Consider the following 22,753-nt stretch of genomic DNA (forward strand, 5'->3'; position numbering starts at 1 on the left):
GGGAAGGAGAGAGAGAGATGGGGAGGGGAAGGAGGATGAAAGCAACATATAGAGAGGGAGGAGAGAGAAAGAGAGAGAGAGAGAGAGAGGCGGGAGGGGGGGGGGGAGGGGGGGGGGGTTAGAGAAGGAGGGAGAAAAGGAAATGCATTTTAGGGAACCTTGGCCATTCTTGATATTCATGATATTTTATATCAAACGATGGGGGATTTTTTTTTCGAAGAAAGCATTTACGAGGGAGGGAGAGGGACGGAGGGAGGGGGGCAGTAGCGGACCGTGACCCGGAGGAGACAAAGCATTGGAGGGGCACTGTATTGTTTGTGAACAATGCTGTGCCCCCCAATGCCTTGTCTCCTCCGGGTCACGGTCCGCCACTGGAGGGGGGGGGGGGTAGAGTGAAAGAGAGGAGGTAAATGTCTTTAAGATGCATATGGAAGATAAATATGTTGGATGAATCATTCGCAGTATATGACCGGATTAGATGATAGTAATTGGAAGGAAGAACTAAAAACGATAGGGATATTAATTAAGATAGGCATACGTCGTATACCAGTTGATAATAATAAGATCATGAGAAATGTGTATGGCTTCATCATCTTTTTACTTTTTTTTTGCGTCTGAGACAATACATAATCAAGAAGTAAAAAAAAAAAGACACATATAAATGAGCAAGGACCTATTAAAAGAAGTATGTGCTTGTGTTTGAGGCCCAAAAGGTACAATGAAATGCAATAACATGCATATCAACGTTATATTCATCATCATTCAGGGATAATTGTTCTTATCGAAGGATGGTTCCTTTACCAAAGCATTATTTGAAAATACATACATGTATATATAGAGCTTGTTAAATGTTAGACCTACTACAATAATCAAAATAATCCAGCAGATCAGCGTGATCCAGTCATTCCACACTCTAACTTACAAGGATGTAAAAATAAATCCATTACGGCTATGACCAGTGACCAGTCGATGTTGAGATTCAAGATCAATCCATAAAGATTTTAATGCTAATAATTTGTTTTTAGAGTGCAGTGCTTGGCGATGCTTCTAGCAAAATACTCTCGTTTCCCCCTTTTCTATTCACAAAACGCTTAAATAATTTTGATTATGCAGGGATCATGTAGATTAAAAGAATAAACGAATAGGAAGAAAACAAATCGTATTGTTGTATAAATCTAAACAAATTTATTAAATGAAAACTAATTATACAAATAATACTGTAACATTTCCTCCTGTTATTTGTCTACCTCTCTTCAAAGAACTCTCACAATAATACCATGAAGGATGCAAGGAAGCCTTCCAAGAAGATACGCCTATAACAGGAAATAACAGAAGAAATTAGTTGACCTGTATGCGGATTTTCTTATTGATTACATATCGCACTATCCACTGCTAATGAGGCTTTAGGTCCAGGAAATAGAGGGGAGTTTCTTAGAAAGATAATATTTAGAGGTATATGCTTGTTTTTGGTAGGAATCACAGAGTTGCAAATACACGTGGATGCGAAGGGAATGTATATATATAGGAGGCAGTGAATGAATACGTATTTTGCAGAAATGCGGATTAGACTTATGAATAAATAGATAAATGAAATTGTATACATATTTATATATATATATATATATATATATATATATGCCCCCAGTCCCCCTACCACATTTTTCTCCCCCCCCCCCTTCCCCTCTCTCTCTCTCTTGCTTACGTCATCAGCGTCCCTTTCTGCCTTTCTTTCAATCATATTGCATTGAGTTTTTATCAATACATCTTGTAAATATACAACCACCCCACCCCATTCATGTACCCCCTCCGCAAAACAATTATGAACACACATACACACACATATACACTCTCAAAGAGTTGTCAAAGCTGTTGTACAAGAATAACTCTACACATTTGTATACTTTATCCCATACGTGTTCAAAGATGGGGGCCCGGGTTCGATTCCCGGCAGAGACATTTTTTCGGCATCACCAATTTCTCCAAAGGGTAGATAGCTCTGGGGAACCTTGATTTAAGCTACGCCTACCATTGTTTTCTTCATCCATTTCTTTACAATATATATATAGATTTTAATTATATTTTCATTTTTCTACAATTTAACTGAACAGGGGCCTGTTGCATAAAACTTTTTACCTGAGAAAACTCAGGTATTTTTTACCTGAGTTTTTGCCCTGTGTTAAAGTCAATGGCTGAAACCAGACTTACCTTAGTTTTCAGTTTTTACCGGAGTTTTCTCAGGTAAAAAGTTTTATGCAACAGGCTGCAATTCTGTTTAAAGAGGGAAATTGTAAGGTTCCATACACCAAATACCAATTACCTGTAATTTTACTTGATACAATGTAAGATTACGCAATCTGGTAAGATTACAGGTGTTCTCGAGACTCTGCTGTAGGAATTTCTTTTTTTTTAAGGATAAATTTTCTAACAGTGTAGAGTTACATTAAAGTATACACCCGAAGAATCAAAAGTATTTTATAATGCCTTTTTGTGGTCATCATTGTAAAGGGGAAGTATTACTAATCAGATATATAACTTCACTTTTCAAAATAGTCATTAGAGTTTGCAGAAATCAGCTCTCAAAAATGATTTATTTTCGCATGCCATATTTCTGCCTTCCACCGGTCCTCTTGCGAGCTCCAGCTGAGTGACGTCACACAATGAGCAGTGAGCAGCTGAGCTGACAGCAGCCCATTGAAGACGATCTTTCCAATCAGCGTTGTTTGCTCTTAGAATTGTTCATTCCTCACAAGATTGGTCTTGTTATATAGATAAAAGTTTGAATTTACTGAACAGTGAAATAAAGTGCACATTTAACGTATTTTGGTAACCGATATTTAGCTTAGAAAAAATGATTTTTTTTTCAAGAAATATATGTGAATAAACAAAGCATATTTTCACTTAGAAATCACACTTGCGGCACATTAATATTATAATCAATATAAAGCATAGACATTCTTCTTCACGACTGAAAAACATTATGAAATTTCATTACGTAGCAAAGTCAGGAACCACACAATAACACGGCAATATCCATCGCGAAATGATTGAAATTGCAGTTGATTTGCCGAAACATGATTAGCCCACAGCGGCAAGCGAACTTTGTTTTATATATCTTAAAAATCCTCGCGCATTTAAAATAATGGTATGTGGCCAAACGTGCTTGCCATTGTTTTGTCGTGTGCGAGGACCCTGGTTCGAAACTCGGATTTGTCCTGTTATTTTTTTTTATTCCTTACCGTCCCTACCCAGCTTTTTTTCTCGTTTTATTTTCTTGTGAAATCCTATTCAGACCTGTATTTATCAAATCTTACCTCTTAATTGCTACTTTTGATTTTCAAGTTCTTGTTCAGATTCTATTCTTATTTGGGATGGGAGGGGTAGGGGATGAGTTAAAAGTCAAGTCCACATCAACTAAATATTATTTGAATAGAGTAATTTCCCTTGTTGTTTTTACTCAAAACAGTCATATACACAAAACAATGATATGCAAATTAGAGTTGATTATGTCACATCACATTCGTTTCTAATTTTTTGTGCACTTTATTTTTTATTCTTTGCAGAATTGACGATAGGAAACTCTTCATCCGATCACAATAGGTTACATTTACGGAACTGCAACTCTAAATGTTATTTTAGGAATTAAAATCCCTCCAAAAGTTTGTTTTAAGAAAATCATTAGAAAATCTAATATTTAATCTACATGTCATGTACATATATCAAACAACAAAATACAAAAGAACTTAGTGCGTGTGACATAATCGGTTAGTGTAATTTGCACGTCGACACAGATGAGCATATCATCGTTTTATAAATTAGGCAACATTTCTCAATGTTAAAATAGTAATTATTTAAATTTGAATCAAAGTTTTTATGAAATTTCCAGCAATATGTTATTTTTCTTTAAATTCAAATGAATTTTTGATTGCGTGGACTTCTCCTTTACTCTTAATGTTGGGAATGCATGGCAATAATTATCCAGAAACAAAATTGTCTTAGAATATGCAAATCAGTAACTGGACAAATGTTCACTTTTCTTTCATCCAGGCCACTTCCTCACATCCACCAGGCTTACAGTCTTATAACAAAAATGATGAACCATCACACAACAGCACACATTCACAGTGCTTCACAATTAATATTTCACTTCTGTTCATACATGCAATAAATATTGTGGAAAACAAATAAAAGGCGTACCCATATTCAAATACCATTTAAGAGGACAAATATATTATACCTTTCGAGAAAAATCAGCACATTAGATATCTGATAACAAAACATAATTATGGGGCACAGCACTGCAAGAAACTTATGTTCAATTGCAAATCAAGCGTAAGTCTTAAATCCAAATTCAAGCGTAATGAGGTCCAGTTGCAATCGCAATTCAACTACATGTTTGTGTTTAATCAAAGGACTTACCCTTGATTTGGGACGTGTGATTGAGTAGAAAATTTCTCGCAAAATGCCATAGTAACATTAAAATTGTTCTTTCGTTTTAAATTGTGTGTTCTTATTTTTGACAAGCTGTATTCCTGTCCAAGTCAAATTTCTTAGTTCTCTCCAAAACTGTGCCCAAAATTGTTTCCAAGATCGAGAAAGATAAATTTTCTGTGGTATCAATTTCAGTCTAAAACTTGCAAACCGTAGCTCCTGGAAAGAGTGAAAAAAAAAATGGCTACATTCAAATCATAGACATAGTAAAAGGACATGATGGAATCTCCCAGATTGAAGTAGCGAGCAGAGACCAGAAGTCACCAGAGTCAGCAAGTGTGCAGATCTGTGTGTAGGAGAGAAAAAAGAAAGAAATAGTTTTAATAATCAAATCAAAGTATGAATTTTATTATCTTGATGATTGATGATGTGCGGTGGCATGTAATTCCCGGTCAACGACAAATAATAGTAGGTTTAGACTGTGAAAAGTTCCACTCAGAACACCGGTGCTCTACCTCAAGTGATGTTTGTGTAGGCCCCACTCCCCTCCACTTCACTACTGCTACACTACCGTACATGTACGCCACACCTACCGGGGGGGGGGGCGTGTATCATAGTGTAGGCTGTAGTGTAGCGGTAGTGAAGTGGAGACTACACGAACATCACTTGAGGTACGTTGCTCTCTGTGTCATTACAAAGAGTGCATTTATCTTCATTGTTGAAGGCATTATGCATACATGTATGCAGCAGCACTCTAATCAGAAAGAAACACCAGACTCTAATTTCGGCCAGGAATCACGGTAACCGCTGCTGAAAGTTTGTCTGGCTTCATGACATCGGCATTATCGTGATATAATTCCGAGTATAGTAAAAACTTAATTACACTTTCCTCTGAAACAGAGGATTTTTCGGTCCAACCAAGCAAGGCCATGGTCCATGCCAGTGCATGCTCCTTGAAATAATTTAATTGCCTGAGTCCTGACCAGTTTATTTAGGAATCTGAAGAAAAAATCTGCTGCAAGTGCAATTGTTCAAAAACATTATTTCTAAAATAAAGACTTGTTAATTTTAATCAAAATGCATGATTCTAAAATTATATCAGATCTGTATCTGTCATCTGACCTGAATGCATCGTCAGAACAAGTAGTATAGTTTCCAAACATGCTTACCTTGACTGTTGTGGATGGATATGATCAAACAGCGTATCCCTGCAACATCGACAGCAAGTGAATGGGCCCGTACAGCTTGCAGTTTTTCAATAAACACAATGACTGGACAGATGGAGTGGAGCAACACAAGTAACGAAGACTGTCGGATGGACAAAATCGGTCTTCACAGTTCACAATTCAATAAAAACGGTCAAAGTAACACAGTTCTGGTTCCCTTATAGTCTGAAGATGTCGAAAACAGAAATCGGATATCACAATACATGAAGAAAACGGTAAATTCGAAGAAAAATAGAGACCAGGAAGGTGGATCAGTGTCTTATGCACAGAGAGATGATATGCGAGTCGATCATGTGACATCATTATTCTCTACTGTTTTCAACCGCGTGAGACGTATGTGTGGGGGCGGCTGGGGGGCTGAGAAGGGTCTCTGATAATTTCATTTCTTGCATTTCCACGACATCTATAAGACTTTTTAGTGACATATTTGTGTATAAAACGGCAAGACCTTTCCATTCATATATAATTTGTCTATAATCATCACTTTCATGAATTTTCTTTGTGTGTATACTTTAACTTACATATCAATAATTGTATATAGAATAATGTATAAAATAATATAGAAAATATAAAGAATATATATATATATATAACATATTAATAGAATTTACTGTATCTTATAAAATATTTGTGTTATCATCACGAATTTGGTATCAAACAAATGAATGTGTCATGCCCCTTCATTACATTGCCTTGTCATCAGGAGCTGAAAAATATTTAGGTGTATTTTTTTCCCCGAAAAATCTTAATATTTTAGATAAATCAAAAATAAAAACATTTCATATTTTTGCTAGTTACTTCTCAACACAAACATTTTAGATTACACTTTTTTGTTCAGTGGTGACATATCATGATAGAAAAAGTGATATAAATCATAGATTTGACATTTATATAATTCTATGAAACGATGTTTGAAAATATTATATCAACAATATAATAAATTGTGCACTAATATTACTTATTTATTCTTCAAAGAAATTCCACCTGAAATAAATTTTAATTCCAACGGCATCCCAATCATTGTAAAAGAGCTTAATACGCTCTTTCGTTTGATACCAAATTCGTCATAGTAGTATTTATATCATGTATATTTATGAAGATATAGTAAATTTTACGATGTTTGGCAAGCGAACAAATTTCACTGAATTCCATGGGCATGATGGGTGTGTGCAAACGTTTGACCTCAACTTCATATACTGTATATATACATTTTGCTCGGTGAATTTTACTCTATTTATTGAGATTTCGCTTTGTAGTTTCCCTTTAAATTCAAGTATGGGGGGGGGGGTCCTACTCCAAAAGTAAAATAACAAATTCCATGAATCAAGATGACTGTCATTTCTGGTTATCGTTTGATGTCTTCATGATAGAAGTAGGCATCTGACCTGCATTTTTTAAAGGAAGTTCCAGCTAAAAGCTTCCATGCCTCTTCAAATTATTGCATTCTTCATTCTTGCCATCGTGGTTATAAAATATTGTCAGAAATCAATCAATGAAATTCAGCGGCATGGTTATTGATGGTTATGGAAAAAACAAATTGCAGATGAGTGTGCTCATCAAGTTGCAAACCGAAGAAAAAATGACTTTACAGTGCATATGAGCTCAAATTGCGTGAGGGTACACTGCAAAAACTCTGGTGTTTATTTAACACCAGCCCGGAATCTATATATGTCCATACCAGAGAAGTGTTAAACAATACTAGTTTCGTTTTGGTCTCTGACACCAGATAGGTGTACACCAATTAGTATCAAAATAGCATTGGTTTGATTCCAAACTGGTGTTGTTTCAATACTTCTCTGGTGTGGACACATGTCGATTCCGGGCTGGTGTTAAATCAACACCGAAGTTTTTGATGTGTATGTGTAGGAGGGGCAGAGGTGTGTGTATGTGTGTTCATAATTATTTTGCGGAGGGGTTCATGAATGGGGTGGGGTGGTCGTATATTTACAGGATGTATTGATAAAAACTCAATGCAATATGATTGAAAGAAAGGCAGAAAGGAACGCTGATGACGTAAGCAAGAGAGAGAGAGAGAGAGAGGGGAGGGGGGGGGGGGGAGAAAAATGTGGTAGGGGGACTGGAGGGCAAGACGGGGACAGATACGACAGCCCCACCCCATTCCGAAATAATGCAATATTCACCCTCCCTCCAATTAGCTGTGATAGTGTCCTAGGCATTCCTTTCATCTATTTGATCCATTTCAGACGATTTGTAAATACTGTTCCACTCCCCGCCCCCTCGATAATCAACCACCCCTCTACCATTATCAGCCATGTCAGTCGGTCGTATACGCCAGCGATTCCATTCATTACTATCACTGATTGGAATACCTGAGTGTTTTTTTTTTCCTGGAAGAGGATGCAGTTTAAATGAAACGTAATGATTTGGGATCGCTTGGGCCGTGGACCTTCATTGGACAAGGTTGCAGTGACGGGGCCGCTCATCAGAATAAATCAATAAACAAAATTTGATTGATTATATCTCTTACCAAGAAAGAAATAATGACATTCATCTACATCCATCAGTCGGGGAAATTGGCGGTACGAAATACGTTCAAGAGAAAATCTCTGTCGGGTAGCACTGCCGAAGTACAAGGGCCATGATTGCGGTAAAACGTACATTTTCTTGGTCAAGAAACAAAAGCATGAAAAGGGAAACGTTGCTTTGACACAATGTAGAAAAATAAAATAGAGCAGGACGGCGTGTGCTGTTATATCATAAAGGTATATACTATCAACGGATCAAGCTTGGGATATGGTATGCCACACATTAAAAATCCCTTGATAAATATGTGAAATGAAGGAACAAATAAAGTACCGGATTTATTGAAACACATGAATAAAATGCAATTAAAGACTGTGAGAGAGAGAGAGGGAGGAAAATAATCAGGACATAATAAATTTGACACACTGACATGTAGCTTTTTATACACTACATTCTTTTGATGTCGACGAATTGAATTTAAAAAATACAAACAAGCACATTACATGATACTTCAGCTTATACAAATGATTATGATTTCTATGAGGTTCAGAAAGCTCAGGCTATGTTGCTGAGCGATATACTAAGAATATATATTAAGCGATATACTAAGAAGCAAAACAATTCATGACATGAGAAAAACAAATCGTGGTATTTAAACAATTCCTTGTATTTTTTAGACAAATGATCATACAATTCATTGTAATAATGTCTAAATTTTAATGGTCAAGAAACAAAAGCATGAAAAGGGAAACGTTGCTTTGACACAATGTAGAAAAATAAAATAGAGCAGGACGGCGTGTGCTGTTATATCATAAAGGTATATACTATCAACGGATCAAGCTTGGGATATGGTATGCCACACATTAAAAATCCCTTGATAAGTATGTGAAATGAAGGAACAAATAAAGTACCGGATTTATTGAAACACATGAATAAAATGCAATTAAAGACTGTGAGAGAGAGAGGGACGGAAAATAATCAGGACATAATAAATTTGACACACTGACATGTAGCTTTTTATACACTACATTCTTTTGATGTCGACGAATTGAATTTAAAAAATACAAACAAGCACATTACATGATAATTCAGCTTATACAAATGATTATGATTTCTATGAGGTTCAGAAAGCTCAGGCTATGTTGCTGAGCGATATACTAAGAATATATATTAAGCGATATACTAAGAAGCAAAACAATTCATGACATGAGAAAAAACAAATCGTGGTATTTAAACAATTCCCTGTATTTTTTAGACAAATTATCATACAATTCATTGTAATAATGTCTAAATTTTAATGAAAGAGAGAAAGGGGGGCTTGTTTTTACACAAAATAAAGATGTATTGTCTGACTTGCCCTGATTAATATTTGTTACAGTCGGCGGTATTACCTGTACTCAGATTAGTGGTATAGATTTTGAAACCTTAAACTGTAGATTCTAAGGCGGCAGATGGCGTTAAGCGAAATTATACACACGGACACATTGATTATAAGAGTTGGTAAATCTCGCATCATAATCGAACGAGGAACATTGAATATTTGAAAGCTTCCTTTTGATTAATTATCTTGTTGTAAAAGTGAAATAAAAATTAATAAAAACTTGAATAACATGGATATTTTTGGCAAATGAATGTATTGATCTTCCTTTAAAAATCAAGTCCACCCCACCAAAATTATGATTTGAATAAATTGAATAAATAGAGAAAAATCAAACTAGCAATATGCTGAAAATTTCATCACAATCGGATGTAAATAAGAAAGTTATGACATTTAAAAGTTTTGCTTATTTTTTCAGACACTAGTGATATGCACAACTCAAATGGGACAGTCGATGATGTCCCTCAATCACTACTTCTTTTGTTTTTGTTTTTTAATCATACAATATTTTATTTTTTATAGATTTGACAAAAAGGACCAACTTGACTGAATCATATAGTATCAAACAATGCTCATTACACATGTTCAGGGAGGAATCAATCGTTGTTTCACTTGATAATGAGGAGAAAAATAGGATATTCCCTATTCTATGTAATAAAATACAAAAAGAAATAGTGAGTGGATGACGTCATCAGTCTTCTCATTTGCATACCCACCTGCATGTGCATATAACTGTTTTGTGAAATTAAGCAAAACTTTAAAATGTCATATCTTTCTTATTTTACATCCGATTTTGATGAAATTTTTAGTGTTATGCTTCTCTTCTTTATTGAAATCAACTTTTTGTTGGGGTAGACTTGTCCTTTAACAGTTTCCACTCAATATACATTACACTCACCTTCATTCGTCACCACTCATACCGTGTTTACACTTAATCGGCTTTTGAATCGACTCGCGGTTCTGAACCGCGAGCCGATGCAGCATCGGCTTTTCCATAGCGTGTAAACGCGATTAACTTGCATCGACTCGCGGTTCAGAACCGGCAATTTGCACCACCAAAGTAGTAGGTTCAAAACCGCGAGCCGATGCAGAATCGGCTTTTTTACTACGTGTAAACAGAAAGCCGATTCTGCATCGGCAATTGGTACGCATTTTATTTACTTTACCATTGTGACGTAATTGTAAGCGCTCGGATCCAGCGGTGTCTTTATTATGACGTATATTGTTGTGCGTATCATTTCAGGATTTTGCATCGGCTCGCGGTTCTGAACCGCGAGCTGTAACAGCGTGTAAACGCAGTGCAAGATAAACCAAAAGCCGATTTTGCATCGGCTTTTGGTTCTGAACCAAAAGCCGATTAAGTGTAAACACGGTATCAATAACATGCGGGAAATAAAGAACATTCCTTTGTGCGCATTCTTGATTGAAATGTACACTGATACGCAACTCAACAAGGAACATTCCTTTGTGCGCGTTCTGCCTGCTATTTTGTTTTTAATGCAATGAACAACTCGGTTCGTGCTTGAACTTATACTCAACTCTGTTCCAGACCGTCACAATAGCAGATTATGTAATTTACAAGGCAGCTTTGTAAATTGGCTTCTGTCACGAACAATGTCATGAATGTGTGAAAAGGGTTTTTTATTCAGTTGATGGAGGTTCGTTGATCATGATCGTTACTCTGACGGATGTCTATACAAACGCTTGGATGACCAGCTTCCAGACATAGAATGTACTACACATCCATGATATCGCTGCTCTCTCTCTCGTTTCAGTTCCTCCGCTGTTCGGAGATCGGCAGGTATCACTGCAAAAGTTGAGTTAATGAGTCTGGTAAATGTCAAGTCCAGGGGGATTGAAAGACATGGGTGTGTATGTGTGTGTGAGTTGTTACAGACGTGTGTCAATCAGATATGATTATTTACGTCTGGACCGACCTTTTACGTCACCATCCGAAAGATGTGACCAGGGTTGAACCTCAAACCTCTGAATCAATTTGTAACTTCCCACGCAGCTTGGATTACAGGCGCACACCACAACGCCCAGTGCCTATGTAGGATTTATTATTGGATCTGTGATCAACTATTTTTTTTTATAGGCAAGCTATAACTTCGTGTATAATCCTGAACCAAAATTCTCCCAGTACTTTTTGGAACACTCTTTGAACACCGAGTCATTTTCTCTCTCCTTTGTTTTTACATGTGGGGAAGATCCACTTTGGTTTGATATTGTATGGAATTATGCAGAATTCGTTGACAACAACCTTGGGTAGTATTCATCTCATCGCCGAAATCATCTCCAAGTCGACATCACAAAGGCCTGCGAGATCATTACCTCATTTTTACACATCGATTTGGTTTATATGCCTTCTGGAAAATATTTAATTACTTCGGACCCATCACGAAGGAAGATACTGGTAAGTCCACATATTTTCATATGATATATTGACTACTTATTATGATATAAACATAATAAAATTATTCGATGATGATGATGATTATTATTATTTTTATTGTTGTTGCTGTTGTTACTTTTATTATTATTGTTGTCATTATTATTGTTATTCTTTTCCTTGTTCTTGTCAGTACCACCACCACCAGCAGCAGTAGTAGTATTACTAGTAGAAGAAGCAGCAGCAGTATAGTTTAACTTATGTAGTAACAGATACATTTTTTTCAATTTTCAGCTGAAAATATGTTAAACTATATGCCGTACCCCCGTCCGGTTTGAATTTATCTAATTAGTCAACGTTGATCCATGGAGCTATTTAGCTCTATGGTTGATCCATGGTTGTTCACGGTTTTCATCCTTGAGTAGTATATGAAACTATTGTGTCTTCACCGCAGATGGCGCTGTAAAACATATTTTTAAGAGATGTTGTTATTAAAAAAAAAATGTTGTATTAATCCGCATCATATCCTTGTTTTTTGTGGATTTTCATGAAATAATTTCAATATATCAATAACCAAAAAAAGATACAGTAATCATAATCTATTGCATTCATGATATTTGGTGAAAAAGCAGTTTTAATTGATTAAGTACACAGAATCACTAATCAATGTTTGGCCGCCATTCATGTACAAAAAAACAGCGTATCCTGACGTCGCAAATTTGTACTTAATCCAAAAAATATCTTGAAACGTGCCGCAAAAGTATTGCGAGAAAAAAAAGAAGAGATAAACTGAAAATCATTCCAATAAAAATGTTGCTCATAACAAACACAACAACAGTTACAAGCTCACAACCACAGGCCTATACACAATGCCAAGGGAGACCAAGGTACAAAGTCGTACATGGAAATATTTTTTTGTCAGATTATCGCAAAAAAATGATTTATATTTGTTTGTTTTTTATATTTCCATGCGGAGCATCAAAAACTGATAGAATTAAACTGGATGTACACAACAACTGTATTAACCCAGTTTGAAAGAAAACACACGACAAATTACATAGTGTGTTTCACAATGCGTTGTTGAGCACAGCCGATATCTGCTCTACAAAAATTCGTGTATTTGAGCATTTTCCATTATTGAAGATGGACCATAGCTTTGTATAATTCACAATGGAGGTTAACACACTGGTAACATTTTGGAGGGGCACATCGTGTGCAAGTGTGTGACTAGCTATCCCCAAAACCCCCCTAAGAAAAAGAGAATTCTCAGAGATCCAATAAATTGAATTTTAAAAACCATAACAAGCTATACAATTATGTATAACTTGTCAAATTGATCAGCAATAACCTACACAAGTACTTGATTGAATGCGGACGAAGCGAAAGCTTCAAAATATAGAGGGAGGGGGTGGGAACAATGTATGACAATTGCGATTCACTCAATTGAGATATGCTCATTGTGCAATCTCAATTAAACTTTCAAGCAGTCCACAAAAAATATTGTCAAAGAAACTTTTGTATATTGTTAATATTAAACTTTATAACTTCAAATTCTGACAGTACGAAAAAGAAAAATTACCCCCCACTCTCTCAGATAAACCTCTTTTGTTTTTCTTTCAGTTCTTGCTTTTTGAAGATCAAATTAATCATTTGACCATGGCTACTTAATTATTGTTTTCGGGTGGCTGGTCCAAACATATTCAAAACACTTTTGAATCAAAACAAAAATTTGATTAGCCATGACAAACAAATAATAACCGATTTTTTTCATGTAAAAATATTGTATGAACCAGCTTTCCTTAGGCATAACAAATTGATGGTTGCGTCTAGAATGTAGTATCAGGTGAAGAGTTGGGACACTTCCATTCTGATGCAGTTAGTGTTCACAGCATGACTTAGGGCGCACCTTGAAAAAGTGCTAAGGATGATATCTCAAATATAAATCCACAGATCATTCCTTAAAAACGCCTAGTATCAGTATCGTTTGTAATTTTTGGCAGGTCAATCCTCGGAAGTATTGTATACTTCGTCTTTTGTTTCCTTACATTTCCTTTCGCATACCCTTTGAAGTGAGCAGGAGGCTCGTCAAGGGCAGGTGACGCTCTCCGCTCTCGATAACGGTGTCCTTGCATTCTCCCTGCTTGCTTACCTCCGTTATCATTCATTGGTTCGGTAGAGGGCGCCCCATGATTGTGTTTCTGTACGTGGCAAGATGGTAACTTAGGGAATTTCAGAGAATCGGGGCTGGATTCGGCTATTCGGATGTGGCGATGTTTTCGTCTACACTCACTGCAGTATTTCTGTCCAGCGACATCACAGTACAGGCAATCTTTCGAGTGGTACTTGTCCAACTGGATCATGGATATCGGTTTTTCCTTTGCAGGACCTGGTCGGTCACCTTTACCTGGGTCGGTCAAGTCGTATTCCTGGACTACGCTCGGCAACGAAATAGATACAGTCCTAGAAGGACGTTTCTTGTGAATTGGACTCAACAGGGCACTACTGCGTTGTCGATAGAATCTAGCAATGTACCTCTTCTCAGTCTTGAACCGTTCATCTACAAGTGTGACCATTCTCGGAGTATGGTTGATCTCAAAATCTTTGAAACTGTCCTCGGACCTCGCGGCATAGAAACTGGATTTGTCGTGGGAATTCAAGCTCTCTTGCTGCCTGAACGGGCGTCGACGCTTTCCGTATACTGCACCTTTGGCCAAACCATTCGTTCTGTCTGCGTGGGGCATCTCTGATACCTTCGCGTCAAGATTAGCTTGTACTGCTTTCGGCACCCTCCAGACAGATTCTTTATGATCCCTATGCCTTTGCTCTCTTCTCACCCTCATTTTGGAGTTTCCTATGACATTGTACTTTGTGCATGGTATCCTTGGAAATCGAAAGCTGATTTCTACACCTTGTTTCCCTGCGTTCCCCACGTTGGCTTGCTCGGCAATGGCAGAAGTCATGTCTGCTGATTCATCCAGTGGTCTGTTATTACGGTCCATACATGGCGTGCTCTGTGGCCATAAAGAACAAATGGGTCGAATGATTAATGATTTGATTTAAAAAATGTAAAAAATTATTAAATTACAAATTACTGTTTATTGTTAGCACACGGTTCAGATCAGTGTTATGTTCTGAATGGCACAACTGAGTTCTGTTTGAATGATTATTTATTCTTAATAATATAGGAAAATAGTAAAATCTGACAAAAAATAGGTTTGTTCAGAGTTTAGTCAAAAGTTAGCAGAATAGAGGTAAAAATAAAATATTGCTAACATATTATAACAAGATTCGTGGGGGAAACGCCCTTAAATAGTTTTGTTGTTTTTGATGAGCTGTATTTAAATAACGTCATTTCACCCATAACTTTATGAATGCTGTCAGTCGATTTGGGTATCTTACCTTCCTAGCATGCAGAGTGCGAAAGAAAAAAATAAAATTTATTAAAAGGTTTATGAATCTTGAGACGTTTTCAGGCTGGAAAAAAATACACGCTATGATATATAAATTGTCACAGCCGAACAATAAACCCATATTCACGAACAAGCACTTCATTGAATGTCAGTAAAACTTTCGAGCAGTCTGCGAAGAATGATGTAAAAGAAATACAGCTGCAAATTTTGACGATTTGAAGAAAACTATACTCTGTCAGATAAGCTACATTTTTCGTTTTTCTATTTTTAAATTTTTATTTCTACTTTTTGAAAGATCGAATTAATTTTGACCATTTACATAAAACATTCTCTCGCGACTTTTCAGGGTGGCTGGTCACATTGCATCTTGTACATGCTTCTAAAGGAGCCTGATCAGACAACGTACATGCCTAATGTTATTGGTTGTTGTTGTTTTCTTTGTTTCTTGTTTTTTTTTTTCATTATTAAAGCGAATGATTCGAGGAATAATCATTAGTACAATGTTGACAATATTGTTTGCTGAATGCAAAATGAATGCGTAAAGCTTTTAATTTTCAGTTTTACATATTGTTTTCATCACACGGTCGGTTCCACTACCCGATGCTATTCGCTATATTTACCGCACTGGTAGCCTTGCAGTCACCCTATCGATGCTAGTCATATTTGCTTTACTCCCAATTAAAACGAGATATGTTCAGATAAGTAGCAACTTATACAGAAGGTAATCAATATTATGATAATGTACTAGGTTACAAGCAAGATAAGGTGAAATACGATAGGCCTTTCGTAAGATCTATTCAACCCTGTCGACCGCTGGTTGGAAGCCACATTAATTTTACAATCATCATACCTGCAAAATAAAATGACAGAGTTGATTCTAGTGTACACTCCCAAAATAATTTCACATATGAGTTAATATGGCAACCCTTATGAATCATCTGTTAACCTTTAAAGGTGTACACCAGGCTGAAAATGATACGATTTGAAGAGATTGAAAAAAACATGCCAACAAAACACTGAAAATTTGATCTAAATCGCACTAGGAATAACAAAGTTATGACATTTCAAAGATTTACATTATTTCGGTGAAACATTTCTATGCAGGGATTCATGAATATTCAATGAGCAAAAAAAAATGGATTGACAGCTGATTCAATAGATAAGATATTCTTTGATGCAGCTTACTTTATTCTGAAGGAGACAGGCCACACCCACAAGTATGAACATATGAGATATTAAGTTATTTGTGTAATGACATAAGAAAAAGGAAAGGGGGATATGACATCATCAACCCACTAAATAAATATTTATGATAACGTGCATATAACTGTTTTTACAAAAATGTTGCTGAACTTTAAATTTAATAACCTCGTTATCTGTTATCACATTTTACTCTTTAAATTTCCAGCATTTTGCTTTCTGAATTTTACTCTATTTATTTAGATAATTATTTTTCAGCCCGGAGTTGGCTACCCCCTTTAAGTTGAGAGGGTATGCTGCTTTTTGTCATGCAAATTCCCAATGAATGTACCTGTTGTACAAAGTGAAGCAGCGCAATGAAGTACAATTTACTACTTTCATTGCTAACATTCACACTGGCAATAGGAAAATAAGTTTTGCAAGCCTTATTGCAACAAGAATTTAACATGTATTAATCAAGTTATCGTTTTGGTGAGTACAAGCGAAGATGAACACCATTTTGTTTATTTAGAAATGTTGATCTTTATCAAATTTCTAAATATTTCTTTCCAGTGTCAGGAATCCTCTGACATGCAATTGATCGATTTTTAATGAAATTAAACTACATTACATTTGTAGTATAAACTGCATACAGTAATCGATATAAAGTGATCTGAATATTTATCAATAGGGCACAAGACTTGTTGCCTTACTTTGGGGGTTTTTGTTTGTTATTATTTTATCACTCCTTTCTGCTGATTATATTATTGTTGTTTCTCATTTAAAAAATAGAATTAAAAATGATATCACAATTAACCGACAAATTCAATATCTTGAAAGAAAGGACAACTCATATGCCCCCCCTTCACACATGGGTAGAAATCCCAGGGGGGACGCATCTTCCCTACCCCCAAATAGTAGGGGGGGGGGGGACAATATCAAATGTCCCCCTATTTTTTGGTATTTTATGATGGAAAAAAATACATCATTCAAAATCGAAATAAAACATGTATTTTGGACGAGATGACCTTACTTTTTTGGTGACAAACTTTTTTTGTTTGTTTTGCTTGTCAAATTTATTTTGGTCGAAATGACCTGACATTTTGGGGTTATACTTTTTTGTGGTTGTCAAATTTTCCAGCCCCTGGACAGGTCCCCCTACCTTTGGGGAGAGATTTCCGCCTAGAGATGCCTTTACATTAAAATAGGAAACAGTATGGCCATTTGTTTCACAAGTTTATATCATTGGAATCGTGCAGTCGGAACATACATGGCATAAAATAGAATATCATTATTTGAAGAAGAAGGGGAGTAGATGTATATTTCAAATATTCTTACCTTGTATTTATTTAATCAGAGCCTGGTTATTCAAAATAATGAGATCCAAAAGTTAGCTTCCATCTGTTATTTCACAAGCAAAACGTTCGTCTGTTTTCAGCATGTTCAGGGTTCTATTTTTACCTCGAAAGCCCATGCAAGGTTCGCTTGATAACTGCGGAATCGTCGATCCGATCCCCCTGCCAAGAAATGTGATCAGCGTGATTATGTTGACCTGCCGACCTCAGGGAAGGGGCGAATCGAGCAATTCGGAATTAGTCTGTCAAGTTGAAAGTCACATTTGTGTTTTTGTTCCAGAATTGTGCGATACGATTCCAATGCGACAACAGTTCGAGCCGAGCAAAGGCTATTCATAAGGCATTGGATGTTTATCTCGAGACGTCTGCACGGCAGCTTGCCTTCATGAACGGTAGCTACGTTTAACTGTACTGAAATGGTTATAGACTTGATCTATGCGTTCCATTCCTTTCTTTATTTTATCACATCTGCAAAAGAATATCGGCATTGCCTATTTAATACGGAAAAATTGATAATGAAAATATGAGGACGCATTCCAATCCTTTTTTTTAATAATAACTAACAATGATTGAAGTGGTTATTAATTTGCTATAAATGCAATTCGGCGATTCGTATTAACCCCTTTTTTATTGATGCCATTATCGTCAAAATCATTACAATTCGTAGCATTATAATAATATATACACACACACACATATATTTTTTAAAATTTATTCATTTCCGTTTTACTGTCATTTCGAAGGGTTGGGTAATTTTGTAAAGCTAAACATTCCGAAAAGTTCAATATTGAGATCGTATTATAATACTATTTTTAAGTCTAATTAATATTTCATTTGTCTGTGGGGTTGGGGTTGAAAATGACAAATCATTATTTTCATGATATTTTCTTTAAATTTATACCTGGGTCACATTTACTCTACGGCGGCCGTACGGTGAGTCGAAAACAGCCGTACGGCCGCCGTAGAGTAAATGTGACTGAGGTAGCTAATAGTTATGTTGCCCAAGAAGTGTAATTATTACCTTCTATAGTGTAAATGTGTATTGTTACGGTTGGTGCATTCGATTGTAAGAACGTGTAAATTGCAACATGAGCGTACCATGGCATGCAAAGGAATGTGATTTTGTATTATTTGTTTTGTTTTCTTGATTCAACCATTTTTGTGACACCTGGTAAAACGACTAGATAAGAGTCTAAATGCTTTGCGCGTCTTTATCATCTTAAACTGTGTTCGTCCTTGCTCTTCTCTATCATGACTATCCACTGTGCAAAGTTCATCTACACAATTACAAGGTATTGTTAACAAGAGGAAAGAAAACAAATACCCCGGGTATTAAATGAAATAATCAAAGACGCACGAGAAAGATTTGCACAACGCAAGATAAATATAACGGAACAACGAGAAAAGAAACGATGTAATCCCTTCATGTAAATAAAGAAGGAAGGGAACAGGAGAGGGGACACGGAAATATTGAGAGAAATTGAAAGAGAGAGAGGGGGAGGGGGGGGGGGGGTGGGATGGGGTGTGACTGGGAGATAGGAGGGGGGATAAGCTTATTGAAGGGAGAGAAGACAACCAAATACATTTTTGGTAAAGGACCATCAATATCCTGAATGTGGATTCTTGAAGTACTATTTTAACATTTCAAATTCTAGAGAAAGTTCGGTTAGCATTTTGTGACTTATTACATATCACAAGTAAGTGCATTTATTCTTTATTAAAGTTACGCTGAAGTAATATTATAACATTTTCTTCGAATTCCATGTTTTGGAATTATTTCCCCTTCCGCTCCCACAAAAATAACAACAGTAAAAAAAATTAGAAAGAACAAAAAAGTGGGCAACCAGACTTCTAATATTTAAAATTGTCGATTGCACATTTTATCCATGAACGTCAATTTTTTTTGTTATTTTATGACCCTTTAGTGAAAAAAATCATGAAAATAACAACAAAAACAACTTCATTCGTTTCCATCATCATCATCATCATCATACTGATTTTTTAATACAATTTCTTGTACACCCTCACACACACACACATCCTCACCCACACACACACACACACTCCCACACACACATACACACCCAATCACACACACACATATATATGTATATATTTATATATGTTTTTCTATCATTAGAATCCTTTTAATAATTATACAGTATCAAGTTTATAAAAACACAAAATAAGAATGAAAGTGCAAGATATTGATACAAATAACTTTTTTTTTTTACTTGAAATACCAAGGCTATGATTGTTTTTGTGGGGTACAATATTTGTGGTCTTAGCAACACCTTCGGCAAACCGCTATTTTAGTACAAGGATACGGAGTGTATTTTCTTGTCTTGCATTTGGCACTACCCCTACCTGCTCCAAGTATATTTTCGAGCCCCTTTCAATATACATTTTTAATTGTAACGAAAACCTCTTACAACTATCCCGTAAAAACCAATATCCACCTGCATATCTGTGAAAGCAATCCAATCATGCAGTTCTTATAAAATAGTTAAGGGCGAGGTTAAGCTGTTTGCGTTTATACTTTCTTTCTTGTGTCTTCCCGCGAAACCCCCTCCAAACATTCAATTGTACGTTCTTTCTTCATATTATCATCAATACAAACATGTCGGAGAAGAACAACAGAAACACAAAAGGAATGGTGCTCGATGTCTCCGGAACTTTGTGTGGATTGTTGTGAATCGAATGAAAAACAAGATGATGTCCGTCGTGGGTGAATGACAAGTCGGTCATTGGGAGTAAATATTGGATGGTCTTATTAGGAATAGGGTGCTAATGATTGGGGATCGGACGGTAGGCCTGCATACGTTTTTATGTTTTTTATTTCAGTAGTACGTTTCTTCTGCACTAAGCATGCTAAGTGGACGAACACAGGGGAATGGGTAAATATATACCGATAGAAGCAAAAACGAAAAGTCATGAAAAATATCGGACATCCCTCGCTCAAATATTAAACATAATTATGTATCCACAAGCCGTCCCATTTCCTCACCCCTTCTCCCAGTTCCTCAACATCGGTGCAATTATGGGCTCTGTTTAAATAGCTTGGTTTGAGCACGATTAACTTAAAGTGAACCAAGCTGAAGAATTCACAAATCTGTTACAAATAATAGATTAAAGGGGAATTCAACCCAAATAAAAACTTGTTTTTATGAGAAAAAGAAAAATCAGACAAGTTGATAGGTGAAAGTTTGAACAATATTGGAGAAACAACAAGAAAGTTATGATTTTTTTAAAGTTGTAAATATTGGTAATCACTATACCCATGGAGACTTCAAATTGGCCGCATATGGGATGTCATAGTGATGTAAGGCAAGGACTACTCTTCCATGTACTCCAATACATATTATGGCTAAAATGTCATTTTTCCCAAAAGTTTTATTTCAAATTATATATTTTTTTCATGAGGACATCAAACAATATACTACCTGGATTATATTTAGATTACTGCCCCAGGGGAATGGGTACTTAGGAGAAAACCACAAATCCCTGATAATAAAGTACATGGCCTATGGGAAAGTTGTCATTGCCCCTTGTCATAATTTACTTACCCAGTTGCCAATTTGAAATCTACATACTATTAGTGATCTCAATTTTAAAGCAGCTATAACTTTCTTATTGCTTGTCCGATTTCGTTCAAACTTTCACCATTCTTTTTAATTAATTTTTCTCCTTCCCAACACAACATTTTATGGCCAAGGCTGGATTCCCCTTTATTTTCAATAGTTTCAATTCCCTCCTGTTTTTCCTAATACCGTGCATGTTTTAATCGAACTCTCTTTCTACGCTGAAATATCATCCCCAATCGTCTTTCTTATTTTCCCTCATTCCTGTCTGTATTCGCTTACAACAAACCATCGAAACATTCCTTCAAAATTATTGTATTTTTATTTTTGTTTCAGAGCCATCATATGTACCTTTAGACAACATGTCGTCACACATGTTGAATATGCTTCTTTGCATGAATTATTATTTAATTATCGTAATCAATATTGTCATTATTATTATCATTATTATTATTATCTCTATTAGTATTATGGCTAATATCATTATTATTACCATTATTATTAATATTGTTGTTATTAATACCATTAAAATATGTATGTCTATCTCCCCATAAGCCTCTAATCTTGTGTTCTTCAATCTCATTATTCGCATTGCTTGTTTTGAAATAATCCACAAATTTAGGAGACAGATTATCCGCCATTTGAACATGTTGAAATTAAGCCGCTAAATGAGCATTATACACATACCACTTTCTAGATGGCGCAATACTTTAATGATAATCTTTAAACTTTAATAAAAGTTCCTGTATATACTAATGTGTCTGAATCCAGAGCACTTTAACGCATGGCAACCTTAACTTGTGTATTTTCAAATCAAAACAAGTCTGGAACACTATCAATGGGTTATTCATTGAGGCGGGTAGGTTATTTTGTCAGTGAAAAAAAATAGTATTGAAGGCTCTCCAGTCAAAAAATTACCATAGAAGTCGCACCCCAAAGTGAACTGGTCTTCAATACACTTATCTATTTTAAACTTACGGAGCATGTCTTGTTAATTTAGGGAAAGAGCGTTGATCAGGCATTGACATAGCTGTAAAATGCACGACTGAATACTACCCCCTATCGTCAAGATCGTGTTAATCGTCACTGCAACTGATTCAACATGAGATGAGTAGTTACTGCTTGTTTAGTCACCAGCTCTATATACCGGTATATAAATGAGACTTAGAACCTTGAATGAATGACATCAACAGAGACATTGTCTTCGAGTCATGAATACTACAAATGAAACAAATCTGTCAACTTTCGACAAGAAGATAACGGAAACATATACAAACTGTAAGTATTATTATTAATTTGCTTTGTGTATAGCAATATATG

The 22,753-nt window shown here is 35.9% G+C and overlaps 1 protein-coding gene across 1 annotated transcript; it reads right to left on the reverse strand.

Annotated features, from left to right (window-relative positions):
- Window positions 1-11,136: 11,136 nt before the first annotated feature.
- Window positions 11,137-18,271, reverse strand: LOC129282510 (uncharacterized). The gene is made up of 2 exons (XM_054918403.2): window positions 17,836-18,271; window positions 11,137-14,919 (listed from the first exon to the last, which is right to left on the reverse strand). The coding sequence occupies exon 2, from the start codon at window positions 14,905-14,907 to the stop codon at window positions 13,867-13,869; it is 1,041 nt and encodes a 346-aa protein (XP_054774378.2). The 5' UTR covers window positions 14,908-14,919; window positions 17,836-18,271; the 3' UTR covers window positions 11,137-13,866.
- Between the last annotated feature and the right edge of the window lie 4,482 nt (window positions 18,272-22,753).

This window comes from Lytechinus pictus, chromosome 19 (assembly GCF_037042905.1).
Source record: "Lytechinus pictus isolate F3 Inbred chromosome 19, Lp3.0, whole genome shotgun sequence".
Classification (NCBI taxonomy): Eukaryota; Metazoa; Echinodermata; class Echinoidea; order Temnopleuroida; family Toxopneustidae; genus Lytechinus; species Lytechinus pictus.